We start from the raw sequence: 23,804 nt of genomic DNA, 5'->3' as shown, positions 1-23,804 counted from the left end.
GACATAACTTTGTATGCCTCCTTGCCTCCTGCAGACACAGACACAAAAGTGAGCAGTTCAGTCATCTGCACCCAATACAGCTAGCCTTCAACATATTCTTATAGCCTACATATTCTTACCTCTTTGTTGATTCATATCCATTGAATTGTGTCCATTTTCTGTTTCAGAAAGATTTGCACAAATAAATTTGCACAAATGGTATCATCATAAAACAATATCAATTTAAAATATACAAGGGACAAACATTAACTTAAATTGAGAAGATTTTTTTCAGTTAAGTGCCTGCACCTGCTGCCCTTTCAAATCCAAATGTTTCAGTTTGGCAGTTAGGTTCCTGCAAGAACCCCCACCAATTAAGGAGGTTTCTCGATGAACCCCACCTCCTATGGGGTTCTTAGAATAACGTTTGGGGGCCATTAGTGCCAAGAACCCTAATGTTCTTTGAAGAACTCTTGATGAACCGCTCATTTTTAGAGCGCAGCTATTCAAAAACAGGATCAAAGAAATCCACAACATGGACAGAGAATCACAGAGTGACTTCCATAGAGTGAATCAACTGACTGAATCAGCTCCATTGACAGATGATCACTCCAAAAGAGAATGAATCAACTGACTGAATCAGCTCCATTGACAGATGATCACTCCAAAAGAGAGTGAATCAACCTACTGAATCAGCCCCACTGACAGAGAATCACTTCAATAGAAAGTGAATCAAGCAACTGAATCAGCGCCAGTCACTACTACTGAAATGAGGATCCAGTGATTTCAAGCCCACTCCTCTGGCCTCTGCCCTGACTGCCACACCTAGTCAGCTAGAGGTGAATGGAAAGAGAATAGGAGAAGAGAGCTGAGCCAAGGCTGGAGTAGATAACTGCTCATCCACATTTTACTATGCTCCACTCTTATTGTTAACATATCCACAAGGCTATACTAACCCATGAATGGAATAGAATAGGGGTGCTGTGCCTGAATTCAAAACGAGACCCCACAACACTCTCTCTCTCTTTCTCTCTTCCCTCCCTCCCTTCTTTCTCCTGCATGCATTAAAAGGCTGAAGTAGTAGCAGGTGTCAGACAATTAAATATATACACTTCCCTGGCTTCTATTCTCCCCCACACCATTTATCAATGGTGCCCTCTTCACTCCGCTCAATTCACATTCAAAGCAGCTTTATTGGCACCACTGATGTGTTACAACTAATCGTGCCGTGTTAGCCCCGCCCCTTTCCATCTAGCTCACAAAAGGTGCTTTGTTAGCATGACCACACAGTTCAGTAATGTCGGAAGTAACGCAGAACCCCTATCAGTCATATCTACAGAATGAATGAGGAATATCCGAATCTCTGTCTCCCTCTCTCTCTCCCTTTCTCTCTCCCTCTCTCTCTCCCTCTGTGTTCCCCTGTCTCCCCCTGTCTCCCTCTGTCTCCCTCTGTCTCCCTCTGTCTCCCTCTGTCTCCCTCTGTCTCCCTCTGTCTCCCTCTGTCTCCCTCTGTCTCCCTCTGTCTCCCTCTGTCTCCCTCTGGGGGTTGGGAAGAGAGAGAGAGACACAAGGTTTGTCATGTTTTCATGAAAAAGCCACGCTTCACTGTCTTGTCCTATAACCGCTGTCCTCTCCCCTAACTAATCCTGACTGTTTATCTCATTTCTCAATCCTTTCTTATTTCCTCCTCCTTCCCTCCCTCTCTCCTCTCCTCTGTTCTGTTTGTTGATGAGACTGTGACCTCTATACAAACCCCCAGTCTCCCTTCTCTAACACTACTGACATTTACAATGAGCAATGAAGAGGAGGAGGATGGGGGGATAGAGGGGGTAACAGTGTATAAGTGGAGTAGGAGACAGAGAGAGGGAGAGGAGGAGAGACGGAGGGAGATAGATAGACGGGGACAGATAGAGGGAGAGGGTACAGTCCAGATGTTTCCACTACATTGGGATCGCGTCTCTTCTGCTCCACTTGCCGCTCTGTCCCAATTTGCCCAGTGTGACTTTAAACCGTAAACACTAGGGGGGAGACAGAGAGTCCAAACATAGACTAATAGGCCAATGTACAGGAAAACATTACATGTACACAACGTCCTTGTAAACCACTATACTATAGAGGCACTCAAATTTCATTTTCTATACTGTAGAAACTATAGGCCAGGGACATACACTGAGTACATTGAACATTAGGAACATCTTCCTAAAATGACATTTGCACCCCCTGCCCTTTTGCCCTCGGAACAGCCTCAATTGGTCGAGGCCTGGACTCTATAAGGTGTCGAAAGCGTTTCACAGGGATGCTGGCCCATGTTGACTCCAATGTGTCCCACAGTTGTGTCAAGTTGGCTGGATGTCCAGTGGGTGGTGGACCTTTGATGATACAGACGGGAAACTGTTGAGCGTGAAAAACCCAGCAGCGCTGCAGTTCTTCCCACAAACTGCTATGCCTGGTACCTACTACCACACCCCGTTCAAAGGCACTTACATTTTTGTCTTGCCCATTCACCCTGTGAATGGCACACACACAATCCATGTCTCAAAGCTTAAAAATCCTTCTTTAACCTGTCTCCTTCCCTTCATCTACACTGATTGAAGTGGATTTAACAAGTGACATCAATAATGGATCATAGCTTTCACCTGTATTCACCTGGTCAGTCTGTCATGGAAAGAGCCGGTGTTCTTAATGTTTTGTATACTCAGTGTATGTACTACCTTAAAAATACCTAATCAGGGACACAGAGAAGAAAACTGTACATGAAACGAATACAGGTTTACAGTGTCCCCGCAGACCACTATAGACACAGACAAACTGGCTATAGTGTAGAAGACTACAGGGACCTTATAAACACCTAGTAACAGACAGAGTATGGATATATAAAGCAGACCTATAAACAGAGAAAGACAGAGGTGAAAACAGAGATCCATAATTCATGATGTGTGTTTCATGTGCCTGGTGACATCTGGGATGACAGTACTAATGTGAACCTCTGGAGAGAGCGACCGCACACACACACACACGTACACACACACACTCCTATGTATTCCCTTCCTATATGAGCGACAACAGTTGACATCACACACACCGGCACGCAAACACGCATGCACACACACACCCACACACCAAAATGGAAACAATACACATATATTTGCAATAGCAGTAGAAAAAGCACATATACCCTCAAATGTACTGTACCCCTTTCACACACAAATACACACACACACACACACTTCAGGATGAAGAAATATCAGTAAGTAAAATCATCCCACAGTCACTGGCCTTTGTCCCTTTCTCCTCCTTGTTTTAAATTAAGAGAAACAGAGAGAGATGGCTACATGGTATGTGTCAGTGTGTGTGTGTGTGTCAGTGTGTGTGTGTGTGTGTTGCACTGTGCTCTGGCGTAGCCCATGGACTGGGGCAGTTGGCTGCATTAGCTGCACTGAGTGAGCTGACTGGTCCCTCCCTATTATAGCACTGGTGGCAGAGGAGTGTCTCAACCCAGCCAGGAGGGACAGCTCTCTCTCTCTCCCCCCCTCCTCTCTCTTTCCCCCCCTCTCGCTCGCTCTCTCGCTCTCTCTCTCCCCCCCTTTCCCCCCCTCTCTAGCTCTCTCTCCACCCCTCTCTCACTCTCCCCCCTCTCTCGCTCTCTCCCCCCTCTCTCTCCCCCTTTCTCCCCCCCCTCTCTCCCCCATCTCTCTCTCTCCCCCCTCTCTCTCTCGCTCTCTCTGCCCCCCTCTCTCGCTCTCTCCCCCTTTTTCTCCCCCCCTCTCTCTCTCTCCCTCTCTCGCTCCCCCCTTTCTACCCCCTCTACCCCCCTCTCTCTCTCCCTCTCTCTCTCCCCCTCTCCACTCTCTCTCTCTTTCTCACCCCCTCTCTCCTCCCTCTTTCTCTCCCACCTATCTCTCTCTCCCCTCTCCCTCTTTCTTTCTACCTCTCTCTCTCGCTCCTTCTCTCTCTTTCTTTCTACCTCTCTCTCTCTCCACCCTCTGTCTCTTTCTCACCCCCTCTCTCTCCTCCCTCTTTCTCTCCCACCTATCTCTCTCTCCCCTCTCCCTCTTTCTTTCTACCTCTCTCTCTCTCTCGCTCCTTCTCTCTCTTTATTTCTACCTCTCTCTCTCTCCCCCTCTTTCTCTCTCTTTCTTTCTACCTCTCTCTTGCTCTCTCTTACACACACAAACACAAAAACACAGTAGGTCAATTGAGATTGCATGGACATGGGTGCGAGGCACTCATCGACCAGAGACAGACCTCAAATCCCCCACAGACAACACACCCGTCTGAGCACACACACACACACTGGCCACAACTAGGACATATAATAAGTGGAGCAAACATAGACAACAACTCTAACATACAGTAGGATGTTCAGAGAATGTGCTACTGTCTGCAGTAGGTGTAAACAACTGGACACACAAACACGGACTGCATGTGAGGTTAGAGACTGGGAGTGTTCACTGTTCTAGAGTCACTAAAGGCCTGCCTACCCAGCTGCGCTGTATCATCTCTTCTTACAATGAATTATTGAGAGCTGTCTTGTCTGTGGTTTGGGGTTAAAGAGAACACAAACACACCTCAGATACCTTCAATTATTCACCCGCTTAAACACACGCACATGCGCATGAACACTCACACACGGACACACACGCATACACGCATGCACACGCCGTTTAAAAACCACACACAAACCACAAATCAAACCCAATGTACACACTAATCCATAACTAACTACACACACACACTCAATCTCACTCTCCCTCACATTCCCTCCTCCTGTGTGATCTCTCATGCACTTGTCCTCTGTCCTCACTTCCCAATGCCCTCCCACCCACTCACATGAATCAGCTAGCTGCCATGTTGCCATGGCCTCTATGTAGGGTTGAACAACTAATAGACTGCCTGGACAGGGAAATCAATACACCTGATTGAGTGGTCTTGTAGGAACATGGCACTTGGCTGACCACCAGTGATCTTGATAGATCCCCAAATATGTTTTTGGTCTTCCCTGGTCAACAGTCCGCAGTGCGCTTGAAAAATACTTTTTGATACTACTTACACATTTCATAAATCCCAATGCATTTAAATTGCCATAGACCTGAACAGTAAAAATGGCCACTGTAACTTGTCTTCAACCGTTTAAGCTAGAAAACCTTCAGATCATTCTGGAATATTGTGCTTGTATAAAGCTTTTTGATACCATTGATACTTAAACTATAACCATTTTAAATGTTCATAAAAGCTCCATAGGCTTGAATGGGAAGTATATGGATTCGCTACTTCTCTTGAACAGTTGAACCTACAAAACACCAAACCAATGTTGGCATGTTCAAATTGACTCAACTTGGATTGCTTGTCAAAAGATTGTTGACGCTATATGAACTATAACCGTTTTAGATTTGCATAAAAGCTCCATAGACTTCAAAGGCAAAATGTGGATTCTTGATCCGTTTCAACTACAAACAGCAGCGTTGACATGTGCAGACTGACTCAACTTAGATGGCTTCAAGACACATTTTTGCCAGCATTCCTACTTCATAAACTATAAAGCCTGTCGTATCCCCATTCATTTCAATGGCGTAATGCAGGCTTCAACATTCTAAATTGAAAACACTGCCACAAATCCTTCAGAATGTTCAAACTAAAACATTTTCAGAGCTTAAAAACACACAACATGGCTTCTGATGATATAGTACTCACTCTAGTCTACTACCTTAACCCACTATAATAACAACACACCTACAAAACACCTCAAAATAGATCTATATAGCTAACACATAGCATATGAAAACACTATTACTACCATTACTACTACTATTTCACAACCATAAATACTTCAGGACTGGCAAGCACACCACATTTACTTCCATAAATGTTATTTTCTAGATTTAACTGGGCTCCTTCCCTGACCTCATTGTAAAATGCAAATTCTCAGAATTAAATGTACTGTACGGTACATCAAAGTGTTTCTATTGTGCATATACTGTAGTATATGTATTGTATACTGTAGTATATGTATTGCGAGATACAGTATTTGTGTAATATCTGTCTAGCCCTGCTTAGGACACAGGGTCAAAAATCAGACAGAGACAGCTAAGAAGGAGAGAAGGAGAGAGTGGGGAGGAGAATGGGTGTAAGTCTGTCTCCAGTGTGGCTAGCTGGTTAGTAAGTCAATAACTGTTTCCTCAAACACGATTTCTTAGCAAAGTCTGCTGTAATCTCCCTGGGCTAATCCCTCTTTAGCTAGCCTAAACAAAAGAAGAGAGGAGAGGGGGAGAAAGGAGAAATCCCTCTTTGCCCAAAGTAGCCTTAACCTTCTAAACCCTAACCCCCTATAGACCGTAGCAGGGCTCTTGATCTTTCCTCGATGATCCTTGACCTATAGACTAATGCAGACCTCTCTCACATCCCTACAGTATGTGCTGTACCAGGCCAGAAGACACTGCTTTAGTGTTGTGAATGAAATAGAGGTGGGAAGGGGGAGACTGGTGGTATACAGCCTCTGGGTGCAGTTTAGGATGTCTCTGATGTAACACACACACACAGTCTTTCCTCTCTTTTACAGTGAGCGGGGCCAGGGTTGGAGGGTAAGACAGTGGGCCAGCTATCTGTCAGGGTGATGTGCTCGCAGGGCCTGTCCCATCTCTCTCTGTTACACTGATTGACACTGATACACTGCTGTAGCATACACACTACTAACACTTATACAGTAGCAGAGGGAGACAAATACTGTGTGTGTGTGTGTGTGTGTGTGTGTGTGTGCGTGCGTGCGTGCGTGCGTGCGTGCGTGCGTGTGCTTGGGAGAGAGAAAGAGAGATAGAGAGAGATTGGGAGATAAAGATACAGAAAGGATGTGTGTGTGTTCGTGCACGTGTGTGTATGAGTGTAGTGGGTAAATAGTCAATAATAGCTGACACTTGTCAGCCCTGTGCTTTATACACACAAAGGCCTGTGGTCAGGGTATTGTATGACTCAGTCTCTCTGCTCTCCCCCTCCCTGGACCTCTCAAGCAAAGATAATTACCCTTATTGTGCCCCTCACACACACAAACACACACACACACACACACACACACACAAGCTTATTCATGCCAAATAACACACCCGCCCATGTGCATATAGTCAGTCTGACAGAGTCAAACATGGCTGCCAGCGCCCCATCTGTTTCTTCCCCCTCTTCTTTCTCTATCCCCCTTACCCTCTTCTACCCACCTCTACCCTCCCACCACGCAGGGGCGAACATGAAAGGGGTAAAACAGGGAGACAGACAGACAGAGGAAAATAGAAAGTAAGAGATGTCTCTACAATATCCTCCAGACTTTTAGAGGCAACAGACTGTAATGATCTGATCTGTTGTGGAAACATTTTGTACCAATGTACAAAATGTACCAAACAATACTCTGCAGTAGGGTAAGGCTCTGGGGATATTTTGCTACTGTAGCCAGTAACTCTGGTTGTTAATCCAAACAGCTGTTCTAAAGGGTGGATGTTTTCATGTTTCAGTAATATAGTGTGTGACATAGCAAAGGCTGCATGTGATAGTAGTGAGTGTGTGTATATGTGTGTGTTGTTGGTATGGTTGGCTGGCTGATTTGCCCATTATCATTGATGTTACCCCCCCCCCCCCCCCCCATGGCCTTGCCATGTGCCGCATGGAACGGGGCAGCAGTGTAGGGGGGGGATGGAGAGGGAGGGGTGAGGGTGGAGGGATGGAGAAATGGAAGCAGGGATGGAGAGAAAGAGAAGAAGGGGGGTGACCTGTCGCCTGTCTGTGACAGTCGATGGGGTTTAGTTCCACATGCCCTCAAGGGTCTCACGTGTGTCCCCCCCTCCACCCCTCTGTCCCTGTCCCACCTTGCCTGAGCATGACAATAGAGCCACCACACAACACAGCTCAGCACTGAACACACTCTTAATGCACCCGGTATTAATGTTTAATGAGCTCCTCATGTTCAGATACTCTCAGAAAACCAGAAAATGGGTTTAGTGTGTGTGTGTGTGTGTGTGTGTGTGTGTGTGTGTGTGTGTGTGTGTGTGTGTGTGTGTGTGTGTGTGTGTGTGTGTGTGTGTGTGTGCGTGCGTGCGTGCGTGTGTGCGTGTGTGTGTAAGAGTGAGAAAAAGACGGGGGTTAAGTGGCTTGCTACATTGTGAAAGCGATTGTATGTGTGTCAGACAAGTGTTTACAAGATCCAGCTCAGTCACAGACAAATGTAGCAATTCATGTATTCCTGCTTTGAGTGCACATACACAGATTGACAAACTCTCTATGTCCCCTCCCTCTCTCATTTCCTTTACTATGTATATCTGCTTCCTTCTTTCTTCTCTCCTAGGCTCTCCTGCATTCTACTCCAGTACTCCTCTGTCTCTGGGGTAGATAGGGAGAACAGCTGCTCTAGCGCACAACTAGCTACAGACTTTGACAGTCGTTGCTGTGTGTCTGGGACAGAGGGCTAGAGGCAGGGCAGCAGTGTTGATGACATAGTGAAGAGATATGATTGTGAGAGGGCAGCACGGCGGGTTGAGACTGGCTGCCCCATGTGTTTTTCATTGTCTGCAGATCCACAATAGGACCAGTTGGACCAGGGGGGAACAAGGAGGTGTATGTGAGGGGGAGTGACCAGGCTGCTCCCAGCAGGGTCCCAGGGGTGGGACGGGCTGGGGATCGATCTGTAATGTAGCCTGTAAATGACCCAGGGCCTGCTCACATCCATTAGGCCAGGGGATGACGGGGAGCACTGAGAAGAAGTGCACATCAAAATAACAGGACAGCCAGGCCAGACCCATGCGCAGGACACACTTCAATGCCACTACAGTCAGCAAGGCCAGCTAGGCCCAGATCCCACTACCATCAACAGAGCCAGCTAGGCCCAGGTCCCACTACCATCAACAGAGCCAGCTAGGCCCAGGTCCCACTACAGTCTACAGGGCCAGCTAGGCCCAGGTCCCACTACCGTCAACAGGGCCAGCTAGGCCCAGGTCCCACTACCGTCAACAGGGCCAGCTAGGCCCAGGTCCCACTACCGTCAGCAGGGCCAGCTAGGCCCAGGTCCCACTACAGTCAACAGGGCCAGCCAGGCCCAGGTCCCACTACAGTCAACAGGGCCAGCTAGGCCCAGGTCCCACTACCGTCAGCAGGGCCAGCTAGGCCCAGGTCCCACTACAGTCAACAGGGCCAGCAAGGCCCAGGTCCCACTACAGTCAACAGGACCAGCTAGGCACAGGTCCCACTACAGTCAGCAGGGCCAGCCAGGCCCAGGTCCTACTACAGTCAATAGGACTAGCTAGGCCCAGGTCCCACTACAGTCAGCCAGAGACTATATAGCCAATTCACAAGTCAACCAACAGGCAATTAGAGACATGTACAGTGTCATCTCCCTGATCTCACATCAACAGAGATGCTGAGACAGTCTCTTTAGAATGGGATGCAGGAAGAGGATATATTGATGCACATATCTTCATCATTTCTAAGTGTTTGTAATAATGAACAGAATATGCTAGGGGGATATCTAGCTAACTGATACTCTTTTTTTGAGCCTAAGATGTTGAAAACATAAAAATCTCTAGGGACCATAATTAATATCTCGGTATCATAATTACAGGTATTTGTGTATGACAACAACCTAGATGATGTCCACGGTCAGCTGTAAGGTTGTGCTGCAGTGAGGTATGATGGTACAATGCAGTAGAGGGGGTGAGAGAGGAGGAGAGGGGTTAATGTGTGAGCCAGGTGGGCTAGGTGGAGGAGCTGGGCATCTTCCCTGGGCCACCATGTGGCATTAGCCATCTGTTGCCGCTGCCTCTATTCATCAGACACACTCATTAGCTTTCTGTGGGGAAAGAGAGACCGGCTCAATCTGCATGCAAAGATCTCTCTGTGTCTCTCTTTATTCTCAACCCCACTCCCCTCTCTCTATCTAGTTCCCAACTCTTCCCTCCTCTATCCATGCACCCTCTCCATCGTTTCACTCATCTAACTAAGTGATTAGCGTATCACAGGCTCTCATGTGTCCGATGGAGTTGGTGACAAGGGACGGGATGGCATGAGATGTGTGGTGGTGGTGGGTGGGGTGGGAGGGGGGGGGGGGGGGGTAAATAGGTCAGACTGCCCCACCCCCTCCCCCTCTAACCCCCCGCTGTCCTGGCCGGACAGTAAAGTGGGCCAGGCGACACACACACACTCATTATCCTTCTTCATTCTTCTTTCTCCTCTCTATCCCTCCTTCCCCTGCAGCATCTGTTCCTTCCTGGCTTTTCCTAACCTACTCTCCTGTGTGGTTTCTCACCTCCTCTCTCACCTTCCCCCTTCCCTCCTTTCCATGATCTCCCTTATCTAATCAGTTTTAATTCCCAATGCATCAAATGCCACCATCACTTTATATTTTCATCGGAGAACAACAGAGAGAGATAGATAGAGTGTGTGAGTGTGTGTGTGTGTGTGTGTGTGTGTGTGTGTGTGTGTGTGTGTGTGTGTGTGTGTGTGTGTGTGTGTGTGTGTGCGTGTGCGTGTGCGTGTGCGTGTGCGTGTGCGTGTGCGTGTGCGTGTGCGTGTGTGTATGTGTGAGAGAGAGAGAGAGAGAGAGAGAGAGAGAAAGAGATAGAGAGAAGGGGGAAAAGAGAGGGGAGAGGTAGGCTGGTTGCTGGATTGCATTACTAATTTATACAGAAGCCTTATTAGAATATTAATGCTAAAAGCAATCAGGCAACCCTATGTTAAATTAACTGATATGAAGAGAGAGGAGGAGAAAGAGAGGAAAAGAGAAACAGGGAAAGAGAGAGAGGGGTGTTTTGTTTGATAGTGGAATTATTGATGCCAAATGAAAGAATTAAGGACAACCTCTTTGGAAATATCTCCTAGCACACACCTTACAGTTACTGGCTCCATCCACACACCATGACCATAAACCATATTAAACCATTTTATGAACAAAGTCAGTTTGAAATATATTCAGGGAAATTGATTTTGTCATCTGAAACAGTTTACATATTAAACACGGATAGAAAATACAACCCATTTTCATAATGATAACTCAATTCCTAACACAGGATTTATCCTGGCTGTTACAACCACCTCAAACACACAACCGCAAATAGACCAAGATACATCTTCTTTAGCTCCATCACCTACACTAACACACACTAACACAAACTAACACACACTAACACACCCACACTCTCCTGAGAAAGACGCCTGCCATTGTTTACAATGACCATCCAATTACTGGGCTGTGCTCAGATAGCTAGATAGCCAGAGAGCTTATACACACAAAATCAATTTCAATCTCCCTGTCTTCATTAGGCCTATCTGAGCAGTCTTTAGACCTGGGTTCTCTCTCTCTCATTGTCTCCTCTCTGATCTGTCTATGGAGAGAAAGAGAAAGGATGGATAGACAGTGAGAAAGAGATGGAGAAAGTGAGCAGGTCATGGAATGGACAGAGCAGGCAGGTAAGAGGGTCTGAAATAGAGAGGTGAGCAGATAGCTGATTGGCTGAATGAGGGGACAGCTTATTGGCTGAACAGGAGCAGGGCTGTCCTTCAAATGGACATCCGAGTTCACTGACCCATCTGAGCCTTTATATAATCAAGCTAGCCATGCATGTTTCTCAGTATTCCCCAATCATTCAAAGTGTGTATGTGTTTATGTGTGTATGTGTGCTAGCTATATTTGTATGTTTGTGTGGCTGGAAGTGTGTATGTGTGCTAGCTATATATGTATGTTTGTGTGGCTGGAAGTGTGTATGTGTTTATGTGTGCTAGCTATATATGTATGTTTGTGTGGCTAGAAGTGTGTATGTGTGTGTGTATGTGTGCTAGCTATATATGTATGTTTGTGTGGCTGGAAGTGTGTTTGTGTTTATGTGTGCTAGCTATATATGTATGTTTGTGTGGCTGGAAGTGTGTATGTGTGTATGTGTGCTAGCTATATATGTATGTTTGTGTGGCTGGAAGTGTGTATGTGTGTATGTGTGCTAGCTATATATGTATGATTGTGTGGCTGGAAGTGTGTATGTGTGTGTATGTGTGCTAGCTATATATGTATGTTTGTGTGGCTAGAAGTGTGTATGTGTGTGTGTATGTGTGCTAGCTATATATGTATGTTTGTGTGGCTAGAAGTGTGTATGTGTGTGTATGTGTGCTAGCTATATATGTATGTTTGTGTGGCTAGAAGTGTGTATGTGTGTGTGTATGTGTGCTAGCTATATATGTATGTTTGTGTGGCTGGAAGTGTATATGTGTGTATGTGTGCTAGCTATATATGTATGTTTGTGTGGCTGGACGTGTGTATGTGTGTATGTGTGCTAGCTATATATGTATGATTGTGTGGCTGGAAGTGTGTATGTGTTTGCGTGTGTGAGTGGGAGAGATTGCGTTGCTCAGATTGAATACCGCTCTGGGCAGATTATAGATTGGTATGGCAGATGTGGTGTGTTTCAGAGCGATGCCACATTGCACAGAGAGAGATTACTAGATTGCTGTGCTGTTATTATGATTAGGTCATTGTCTCCTTTGTTGATTGGGGTGGTCCTGGGTCAAGGTTAAACAATGCTGTCCTGGAGTGCAATTATGTTCAATCCTGGTCCCGCATGTGGTCACAGAAGGGTGCAAATTTTTGTCCCAGCCCAGCACTTACACACCTGATTCAGATAATAAGGGGCTTGATGATTAGTTAATTAGGCGTGAATCATTTGTGTTAGTGCTGGGCTAGAAGAACAACTGCATAGTGTTTTTTCTGTGCTTTGTAGTGTATTTAACTGTATTGCACTGACCTCTGTATTGTGTATAATGTGTACTGTGCTGCTGTGTACAATACTGTATATTGTATACTGTGCTATTTAGTGTATTACTTGGGTTTATTTGACTGTGCTGCACTGTGGTGTTTTTACCTGGTGTGTGGTGTATTTAACTGGTGTGTGGTGTATTTAACTGTGGTGTATTTAACTGTGGTGTGTGTTGTATTTAAATGTGCTGTTCAGTGTAGAGGCATGTTGAATGCTCATTTCAGTGAGCAGCTCACCATGTTCACCATCTGATATCCACACTAATTACTGTAACATCCTGACCAGAGTTATTATGCGTTTTGCTTGTTTAGTGTTGGTCAGGACGTGAGCTGGGTGGAAATTCTATGTTTTGTGTCTAGTTTGTCTGTTTCTGTGTCCAGCCTAATATGGTTCTCAATCAGAGGCAGCTGTCAATCGTTGTCCCTGATTGAGAATCATATATAGGAGGCTTGTTTTGTGTTGGGATTTTGTGGGTGATTGTTTCCTGTCTCTGTGTTTGTGTTCTGCACCAGATAGGTCTGTCTCGGTTTTCACATTTGTTATTTTGTATTTTGTATAGTGTTCACGTATTCGTCTCTTTGTTTATTAAATATGTTGAACACTAGCCGCGCTGCATTTTGGTCCTCTCCTTCACCAATGGAAGAAAACCGTTACAATTACACTAATTACACACAGTACAGCTACAGTACAGTACAGTACAGTCACATAACAGTACAGTACAGCAATAGTACAGCCACATCACAGTACAGTACAGCCACATCACAGTACAGCCACAGTACAGCCATAGTACAGCCACAGTACAGTACAGTACAGCCACAGTACAGCCACATAACAGTACAGTACAGCCAAAGTACAGCCACATAGCAGTACAGTACAGCCACAGTACAGCCACAGTACAGCCACATACCAGTACAGTACAGCCACAGTACAGCCACATAACAGTACAGTACAGCCACAGTACAGCCTTATAACAGTACAGTACAGCCACAGTACAGTACAGCCATAGTACAGCAACATACCAGTACAGTACAGCCACAGTACAGTACAGCCACAGTACAGTACAGTACAGCCACAGTACAGCCTCATAACAGTACAGTACAGCCATAGTACAGCCACATAACAGTACAGTACAGCCACAGTACAGCCACATAACAGTACATTACAGCCACAGTACAGTACAGCCACAGTGCAGTACAGCCACAGTACAGCCTCATAACAGTACAGTACAGCCACAGTACAGCCTCATAACAGTACAGTACAGCCATAGTACAGCCACATAACAGTAGACTACAGCCACAGTACAGCCACATAACAGTACAGTACAGCCACAGTATAGCCACAGTACAGCCACATAACAGTACAGTACAGCCACAGTACAGCCTCATAACAGTACAGTACAGCCATAGTACAGCCACATAACAGTACAGTACAGCAGCAGTACAGCCACATAACAGTACAGTACAGCCACATAACAGTATAGTACAGCCACAGTATAGCCACAGTAAAGCAATAACAACAAACACTCACTACAACCAATATACAAACTGTACATGTCACACTCAAATGTTGTTTAATATGCATTATTCAACGGGTGGGTCTAATCCCGAATTCTGATTAGTTGAAACCGCATTCCAGCCAGTGTCTATTCCACAAGTTACCACCGGCTAAATCTTTGACGTTAAAATGCCTGTTTACTCTGTTCCATCTGACTGCGCAATCCACTGTCTCATCAGCCCAGCCAGGCAATTTATGAACTTGATTTCCATTATAAAAAGCATCTAGACATTATCTCACACTTCTTTTAGACTAACATTTAGTTTTTCAACAACAGAGATTTGTAATAACCTTGCTGTCTGTCTCTCCGACATTTGCAACATTGTTTCAATATTCAAATTTGATTTCCAGCTGTCCCATAGTAATGAACGTTTCGGGAGTCGGGATGAGACAGACACGCAGGCAGCTTTTCTCAGCCAGTCGAAATCATGAATCAGCATAATTTTTATGGATATATACAAATAACTATCAAGAGAAAACAGGTCAAACTAACTGAAGTGCATCTAGTTGAGTCTTTCCAGCTTCAGTTTGAAGTGATTGTGTTAGCTGTGTTGTTGGCTAGCTCCTCTGAACAACAGTGTCCTGACGGGTGAGCACATTTTCTACGCCAGGCGAAATTGTGCATCATTAGCTCATTGTTAAGGATGTATCCAAATAAATGTCACTAGAAAACCGCTTAAACAAACGCAAATGCAGGTACTTTGTTGTTGTTCTGGCTGCACTGTTTGACGTGACTGTAAGTTAACCTTAGTTAGCTAGCTAGATAGCAAGCAAGGGATAAGAACTGGCAACGGAACATTTAGAACGAACAACTGGGTCAAGACCATCTGGAAACCGAACTGATAGAAAGAATGACCAGCCGGCTTGGGTAGCAACCCTAGATTTGTGTTGGGACTACTGTATATCTTGTGGAAGAATGAAATAGTATGAATAAATTCATCAAAATAACGTTTTTAATGAAAATATGTCAATCATTCTTTGAATATGTGTCATGTTCGTCGTAATGTGAAGGAGAAAGAGAGGAGGACCAAGGCGCAGCGTGAAGTGAATACATTCTTCTATTTAATTTAAGAAGAAACGAAGAACACTTGATAAAACTATACAAAACAACAAAACGAACGTGACGCTATATATCAACAGTGCAGACACAAGCAACTAACATATAGACAATAATCCACAACCCACAATACAAAACAGGCTACCTAAATATGGTTCCCAATCAGAGACAACACAAAACACCTGTCTCTGATTGAGAACCATATCAGGCCAAACATAGAAATAGAAAACATAGAAATACAAACATAGACTGCCCACCCCAACTCACGCCCTGACCAACTAAATAAAGACAAAACAAAGGAAATAAGGTCAGAAACGTGACAATATGTTGGTAAAAAGGATAATGCCCTCGAAGCCGGTGTTTATGTGTGACTTCGTCTCGGGCCTAACAACACCCGTGCCAATATATCCTCCAAATACCGTCTTCATGGGCATTATCACTTAAATATATTACAGGAAATATAAATAGATACAGTAAAACCAGGCTGATAAGAAATACATAAAAGGTGAAAGATTATATAAAATGCCAGGTAGTCTGTCAAAGCTCCTCGTAACTGACATAAGCATAATGTGTCTCAAACATACACCAAACATTCATTCACACAGTCTGTGTGTGTGTGTGTGTGGGTGTGTGTGTGTGTGTGTGTGTGCGTGCGTGCGTGCGTGCGTGCGTGCGTGCGTGTGTGCGTGTGTGTGTGCATGCGTGTGTGCATGTATATAGAACGCCATCTGCCAGGTCCTGAGGCTATTCTTGCCCCACTACCCTCCTTGCTTCTCTTTCTCCCCTCTCTGTTCTCTCCCTCTCCACCTTCCACTTTGTTATTGTAAAGAGTTTCACTTCACAGCATTGGAGATGTTTATTGTTATCTGTTGTAGTATCACTGATAACTAAGGATATTTAACACATGTACACTATTAATGTAATAACTTCCCCTAAACACACAAATATAGACAAATATATATATATACAGTACCAGTCAAAAGTTTGGACACACCCACTCATTCCAGGGTTTTTACTTTATTTGTACTATTTTCTTCATTGTAGAATAATAGTGAAGACATCAAACTATGAAATAACACATATGGAATCATGTACAAACCAAAAAAGTTAAACAAATCAAAATATATTTTGTATTTGAGATTCTTCAAAATAGCCATCCTTTGCCTTGATGACAGCTTTGCACACCCTTAGCATTCTCTCAACCAGCTTCATGAGGTAGTCACCTGGAATGCATTTCAATTAACAGGTGTGCCTTGTTAAAAGTTAATTTGTGAAATTTATTTCCTTCGTAATGCGTTTGAGCCAGTCAGTTGTGTTGTGACAAGGTAGGGGGGATATACAGAAGATAGCGCTGTTTGGTAAAATACCAAGTCCATATTATGGCAAGAACAGCTCAAATAAGCAAAGAAAAAACGACAGTCCATCATTACTTTAAGACATGAAAGTCAGTCAATACGGAACATTTCAAGAACTTCTTCAAGTGCAGTTGCAAAAACCATCAAGCGCTATGATAAAACTGTCTCTCATGAGGACCGCCACAGGAAAGGAAGACCCAGAGTTATCGCTGCTGCAGAGGATAAGTTCCTTAGAGTTAACTGCACCTCAGATTGCAGCCCAAATAAATGCTTCACAGAGTTCAAGGCAAAGAGTGGCTACTTTGAAGAATCTAAAATCTAAAATATATTTTTGATTTGTTTAACACTGGTTTGGTTACTACATGATTCCATGTGTGTTATTTCATAGTTTTGATGTCTTCACTATTGTTCTACAATGTAGAAAATAATACAAAGAAAAACCCTTGAGTAGGTGTGTCCAAACCTTTGACAGGTACTGTACATATAACAAAACAACAAATAAACACACTAACATGTGCACACACACACACACACACACACACACACACACACACACACACACACACACACACACACACACACACACACACACACACACACACACACACACTCGAATGAGGTTAATGAAGATGAATGTGGGACAGGGAGGGATGCAGGGAGAATGTAGAAATGTACACAATAGAGAGGAAAGTACAGGAGAAATACTGTAGAAGTTGTAAAAAGGTCAAAGGCTCGTTGGCATGTCAGGAAAAGACGCAATGGATCTAAATTAGGATAACAATACAGAAGGGAAGAAATAGAAATGAACAAACAATGGAGTCAATCAGTTTAGACCGGGGGACAGATAAATAAAGATAGTTGGCTAGAGACACAAGGTTTGGGAGGGAGTGGTGAAGGTGGAGAGAGAGGTCAAAAGGTCAAAAGTTAGGGGAATATGTAGGAAGAGAGCAATGGAGCTCGAGAGTGAAAGGGATTGAGAAAGAGAGGAGAGAGAGAGAATAGGGAGAGAGAGATGTTTGTGTCCCATCGCACACTAGCGACTCCTGTGGCGGGCCGGGCGCAATGCATGCTGACACAGTCGCCAGGTGCATGGTGTTTCTTCCAACACGTTGGTGCGGCTGGCTTCCGGGTTAAGAGAGCATTGTGTAAAGAAGCAGTGCAGCTTGGCTGGGTTGTGTTTCAGAGGACGTACGGCTCTCGACCTTCGCCTCTCCCGAGTCCGTACGGGAGTTGCAGCAATGGGACAAGACTGTAACTACCAATTGGATAGCACAAAATTGGGGGGAAAAAGGGGTAAAAAAAAAATAATAATAAATTTAAGAAGAGGGAGAGAGAAAGATGAAGAGAGATGGAGAGAGTTGCAGGAGGAAGAATCAATGATCCAGAACAGTGAGCAGACAGACAGCAGACAGGAGTTAGAGTTAGGTCAGGAGATACAAAGAGCACAGCAGCAGCACATCATTATCATCATCATCATCATCATCATCATCATCATCATCATCATGCCTCCAAAACATACAGAAGGACACGTGCACACACACACACACACACACACACACACACACACACACACACACACACACACACAAACACACTCAAAAACAACAACAACTGCATCTTGCTTCACCCTTGCTTTTGTTTTGGATGCATTGTAAATAGCAGCCATATGGACAAATGTATTCACAAACTCACACAAAACCCTTACAGATTACCTAGACAAATAATAACACTACCCTTTACCCAGCCCTTTCCTGCCCCCCCCCCCCCCCCCCCCCCCCCAACCCCTCTCTGCCCCATGATGTCCTACCTGGGACGATGGAGACAGTGTCTCTCTCCCAGGACACCACGCTGACGTACTCCTGCACGGCGGTGGGAATGAGGCACTTGAACACGGCCACGTTGCCCCGCATGGAGCGCTGGTCTGCAACACGCACCGTATACGGCTCCCTGAACACTATTATACAGAGAGAGACCAAGTGTTAAGGAGGTGCTGTGAGAATCTAAAAGTCTTATTTTGCTATAGGAAAAAGTGAATACTAGAGTTGTAGTGGCACACATAAGATGTATTCTGGCAGTCAATATTGTAAGAATCATTCATTGGATTGCAAAATAATCTACTAATAATATTAAATGTGCAAACATATTGGGAACAATTCAGATTCGGTTTTTGGATATTGTTTGAACACATCAATAACACTAATCGTACATCTGTTTTCAATTCAATTTCTCAGAAGGATTAACAGAAACATTATTGGCTAGCTACAATCAACATCAGAAACAAATCTATTGTTGTGTATACAACTCAATATAAAAAATATGACAGAATAGGTGGTTTCTGTTAAAGCACTGCGATAGAGATAACAACCCAGCTTAATAAAACCATTGGGATGTGTAGTAGTGGTGTTCTGTTCATGCATGTTCATGCAATATTTTACACTCTCCTGAATGGGCATTAACTAATTAGTGAAATCAGGAGAAGCTAGGACATATTTGAAGGTTGCTAAGAAACTGCTTTGGAAGCCCCCTCCTTGGTAACAGCAGTGTAGTGTAGCGAACAGGCAGCGTTACATTAACGTTAGGATCCTACTGCAGTATAACAATACACATTACTACATCCACTTTACATAGAGAAACAGAGACATACATAGACATATAAATATGTCAAAATAATAATAATATGATATAGGAACAGGGATTAGACATATAAAATATGCTCTGATGGAAATTGTATCATCTACATTTGAATAAATGCCCGCTGTAGCTATGCAGTAAAGAGATTGTTCACCGAAATGACAAATGTACATAATATTATGGATATCTAGAAAGTAGGCTAGGGTTGGTTTATTTCTTCTACTGTAGCTACAGCATTAGCACCAGGAGTGAGAGTGAAACATAGGACACCTATACTCCAAATACTCTACCTATAAACCAAGTTGTAGTAACCCCATTACACTACCCCTTGACCTAACTCCTTGATCAGACCACAATAACACCACAGCACCGTGACCCGAAACCCCTGACTGTAACTTCTGAACCACGTCCCTCCTGACCATAACCGCTCCATGACCATACATAACTCCCTGACCATACATAACTCCCTGACCATACATAACGCCCTGACCATACATAACGCCCTGACCATACATAACGCCCTGATCATACATAACTCCCTGACCATACATAACTCCCTGACCATACATAACGCCCTGACCATACATAACGCCCTGACCATACATAACGCCCTGACCATACATAACTCCCTGACCATACATAACTCCCTGACCATACATAACGCCCTGACCATACATAACTCCCTGACCATACATAACTCCCTGACCATACATAACTCCCTGACCATACATAACGCCCTGACCATACATAACGCCCTGACCATACATAACGCCCTGACCATACATAACTCCCCGACCATACATAACTCCCCGACCATACATAACTCCCCGACCATACATAACGCCCCGACCATACATAACGCCCCGACCATACATAACGCCCCGACCATACATAACGCCCCGACCATACATAACTCCCCGACCATACATAACTCCCCGACCATACATAACGCTCTGACCATACATACCTCCCTGACCATACATACCTCCCTGACCATACATAACTCCCTGACCATACATAACACCCTGACCATACATAACTCCCTGACCATACATAACGCCCTGACCATACATAACTCTCTGACCATACATAACTCCCTGACCATACATAACGCCCTGACCATACATAACTCTCTGACCATACATAACTCCCTGACCTTACATAACTCCCTGACCATACATAACGCCCTGACCATACATAACGCCCTGACCATACATAACGCCCTGACCATACATAACGCCCTGACCATACATAACTCCCTGACCATACATAACTCCCTGACCATACATAACGCCCTGACCATACATACCTCCCTGACCATACATACCTCCCTGACCATACATAACGCCCTGACCATACATAACGCCCTGACCATACATAACGCCCTGACCATACATAACTCCCTGACCATACATAACTCCCTGACCATACATAACGCCCTGACCATACATAACGCCCTGACCATACATAACGCCCTGACCATACATACCTCCCTGACCATACATAACGCCCTGACCATACATAACTCCCTGACCATACATAACGCCCTGACCATACATAACTCCCTGACCATACATAACGCCCTGACCATACATAACTCTCTGACCATACATAACTCCCTGACCATACATAACGCCCTGACCATACATAACTCTCTGACCATACATAACTCCCTGACCTTACATAACTCCCTGACCATACATAACGCCCTGACCATACATAACGCCCTGACCATACATAACGCCCTGACCATACATAACGCCCTGACCATACATAACGCCCTGACCATACATAACTCCCTGACCATACATAACTCCCTGACCATACATAACGCCCTGACCATACATACCTCCCTGACCATACATACCTCCCTGACCATACATAACGCCCTGACCATACATAACGCCCTGACCATACATAACGCCCTGACCATACATAACTCCCTGACCATACATAACTCCCTGACCATACATAACGCCCTGACCATACATAACGCCCTGACCATACATAACGCCCTGACCATACATACCTCCCTGACCATACATAACGCCCTGACCATACATAACTCCCTGACCATACATAACGCCCTGACCATACATAACGCCCTGACCATACATAACGCCCTGACCATACATAACGCCCTGACCATACATAACGCCCTGACCATACATAACGCCCTGACCATACATAACTCCCTGACCATACATAACGCCCTGACCATACATAACGCCCTGACCATACATAACGCCCTGACCATACATAACGCCCTGACCATACATAACGGCCTGACCATACATAACGCCCTGACCATAAATAACGCCCTGACCATACATAACTCCCTGACCATACATAACTCCCTGACCATACATAACTCCCTGACCATACATAACTCCCTGACCATACATAACGCCCTGACCATACATAACGCCCTGACCATACATAACGCCCTGACCATACATAACGCCCTGACCATACATAACTCCCTGACCATACATAACTCCCTGGATATGGGACGCGGCTGCTAAGGTTTTGTAAATGCTAATCCCTTGTCTCCTGGGGGTGGGCTTTTGGGTCATGAGGGAACGACGGCAGCAGCAGCAACGAGGAGAGACTGACCGGCTGGCGTGCGGCTCAGATCCGTCTCTCTCTCTCTCTCTTTCGCGTCTCTCTCTCTCTTCTTTCTCTCTTCTCTCTCGCTTCTTTCTCACTCTCTCTATCTCTCTCTCTCTCCCTCCATAATCCTCCACTGGCTTGGCTAGCTAGTATTAGTATTAGTAGGAGTATGTATTAGTGCAGGTCGGTGTTGGGAGGCAGAATATGAAAACAGATGTTGACAGCAGGAGGGACGGAGGAGGGACTGTCTGCCCTGATGTGAATGATGGACAGGGAGGGACAGAGAGAGTGGGAGAGGTAGGAAGGAAGGCGGAACAAGAGAGGTTGTGGAGAACCTACAGTCCAGGAGAACTGTAAAGGTGACCACTTGACAAACTGATTCAACTGACCATCTCACCTCCACTTAGTTTGTCCAGTATATGATACTGTATGAAATAGATCAAATGGACGAAAAGGCCCAGAGCTATCTACAATATATCCCACATCAGCAGCAGTTATAACCTGTGTTGTTTTATAAGAGGTCCACCTTGTTAAATAGCACTGGCATGATGTCTAATCAATGGAGTGCACCAATTAGGTTTCATAATGAGAGATAATGAACGAAGTGTTCTGCTGCGGTTATATTTAGCATGGTACCAGAGGACAATGTGAGAGGAGGAAGAAGAGAGGAGGAGGAGAAGGAATGACACGGATAGAAATAGAGATACAAAGATGGAGGGAGAACATCACGCAAGTCAGCTGATCCTTTAGGAATAGCATAGCAACCAGCAGCAGTAGCAGCAACATCTGCATAGATACTGTCATTAGTGATTTGTTTCTTGGTGCTTATGTGACTCATACTGCACATGTACATACCTATGTGTGTGGGCCAGACAGTTCAAACCAGTTGAAGCATAAGGGATTAGATGAAGGTTGTGGAGTATAACTAGGGGTACAGGCTGGTGGCCTCAATTCACCATGGTGATGGGGTTAAATGGTTGTGTAGTGTGTAACAAAGTCCAGTGAACCTGTGCTACAGTTGTTGTCCTAGCAGAGTAGACTGTGTTCTAGGTCAGTCTGGATTTGGGAACAGGGTTTGTTCAGGTGCCTCTCTGAGTGGCTTGTGCTGTGGCCAGCAGGCTTTTGGCAGCTGTCAATCACTCCCTGCCTTTTGCTTGTTTACATTTTCTCTCTCCATCACTCCCCTCCCTTCTGCCATCGAAGTTACTTCTGTGCATCAACACCCTCTATTATCCCACCTCTCTACTTCCTCTCCCCCTCCCTTCTTCACCTGTCCCTTCATTCTCCTATTCACTCTTTTCCCCTCCGCCTTTTATGTTTTCCCCCCGCCCCCTTCTCCCCTCTCCTCACCAGCTTTGACTCTGATATTGGGGCTTCGGATCTTGCCAGCCTGGTTTTCTGCGGTGCAGAAGTAGTCATTGTCGTGGATGTAGGAGTTGAAGGCGGAGGGTGAGAAGGGGTAGAGTTGGAGGGTGCCGTTGGCATGGACGTGGCGGATGTGGGGCACGTCGTAGATGTCATCGCCGGTGGCCAGGTACCAGCGCAGGATGGCGGTGGGGGTGCCGCCCGCCGGGCAGGGCAGAGACACCCCCACCGAGCTGGAGTAGGTCAGCCTCTGCAGGGATGCGTTCACAAAGTACAGCCTGGTAGAGCCCACATCCTCACTGTGTACTGCATGGGGAGAGAGATAGGATAGTTGGTAATAGGTAGGGTAGAGAAAAGTCAGTGACATGTAGAACTATATAAGCTAAGTGTCACTGTTGCAAAACAACAGATAACGAATTGCATGAAAAACACTGTTGAGCTCCATATTCAAAATACATATCTGGAACTCTGCCCCTGTGTTGT

General features: G+C 45.2%; 1 protein-coding gene across 8 annotated transcripts in view; it reads right to left on the bottom strand.

Moving 5' to 3' along the window:
• Nucleotides 1-23,804, bottom strand: part of LOC129816352 (cell adhesion molecule DSCAML1-like) — an 87,232-nt gene that overhangs the window by 46,967 nt on the left and 16,461 nt on the right. For all 8 annotated transcript variants that reach the window (XM_055870808.1, XM_055870753.1, XM_055870761.1 and 5 more), the window contains exons 2-3: nt 23,307-23,627; nt 18,520-18,666 (exon numbers count right to left, since the gene is read on the bottom strand). In XM_055870808.1, coding sequence (XP_055726783.1) covers nt 18,520-18,666; nt 23,307-23,627 — 468 coding nt within the window. The remainder of the gene's footprint in view (nt 1-18,519; nt 18,667-23,306; nt 23,628-23,804) is intronic.

The sequence above is a fragment of the Salvelinus fontinalis genome, chromosome 2 (genome assembly GCF_029448725.1).
Source record: "Salvelinus fontinalis isolate EN_2023a chromosome 2, ASM2944872v1, whole genome shotgun sequence".
NCBI lineage: Eukaryota > Metazoa > Chordata > Actinopteri > Salmoniformes > Salmonidae > Salvelinus > Salvelinus fontinalis.
Note: the sequence above shows the minus strand (reverse complement) of the source record. Positions and strands in the feature narration are given on the sequence as shown.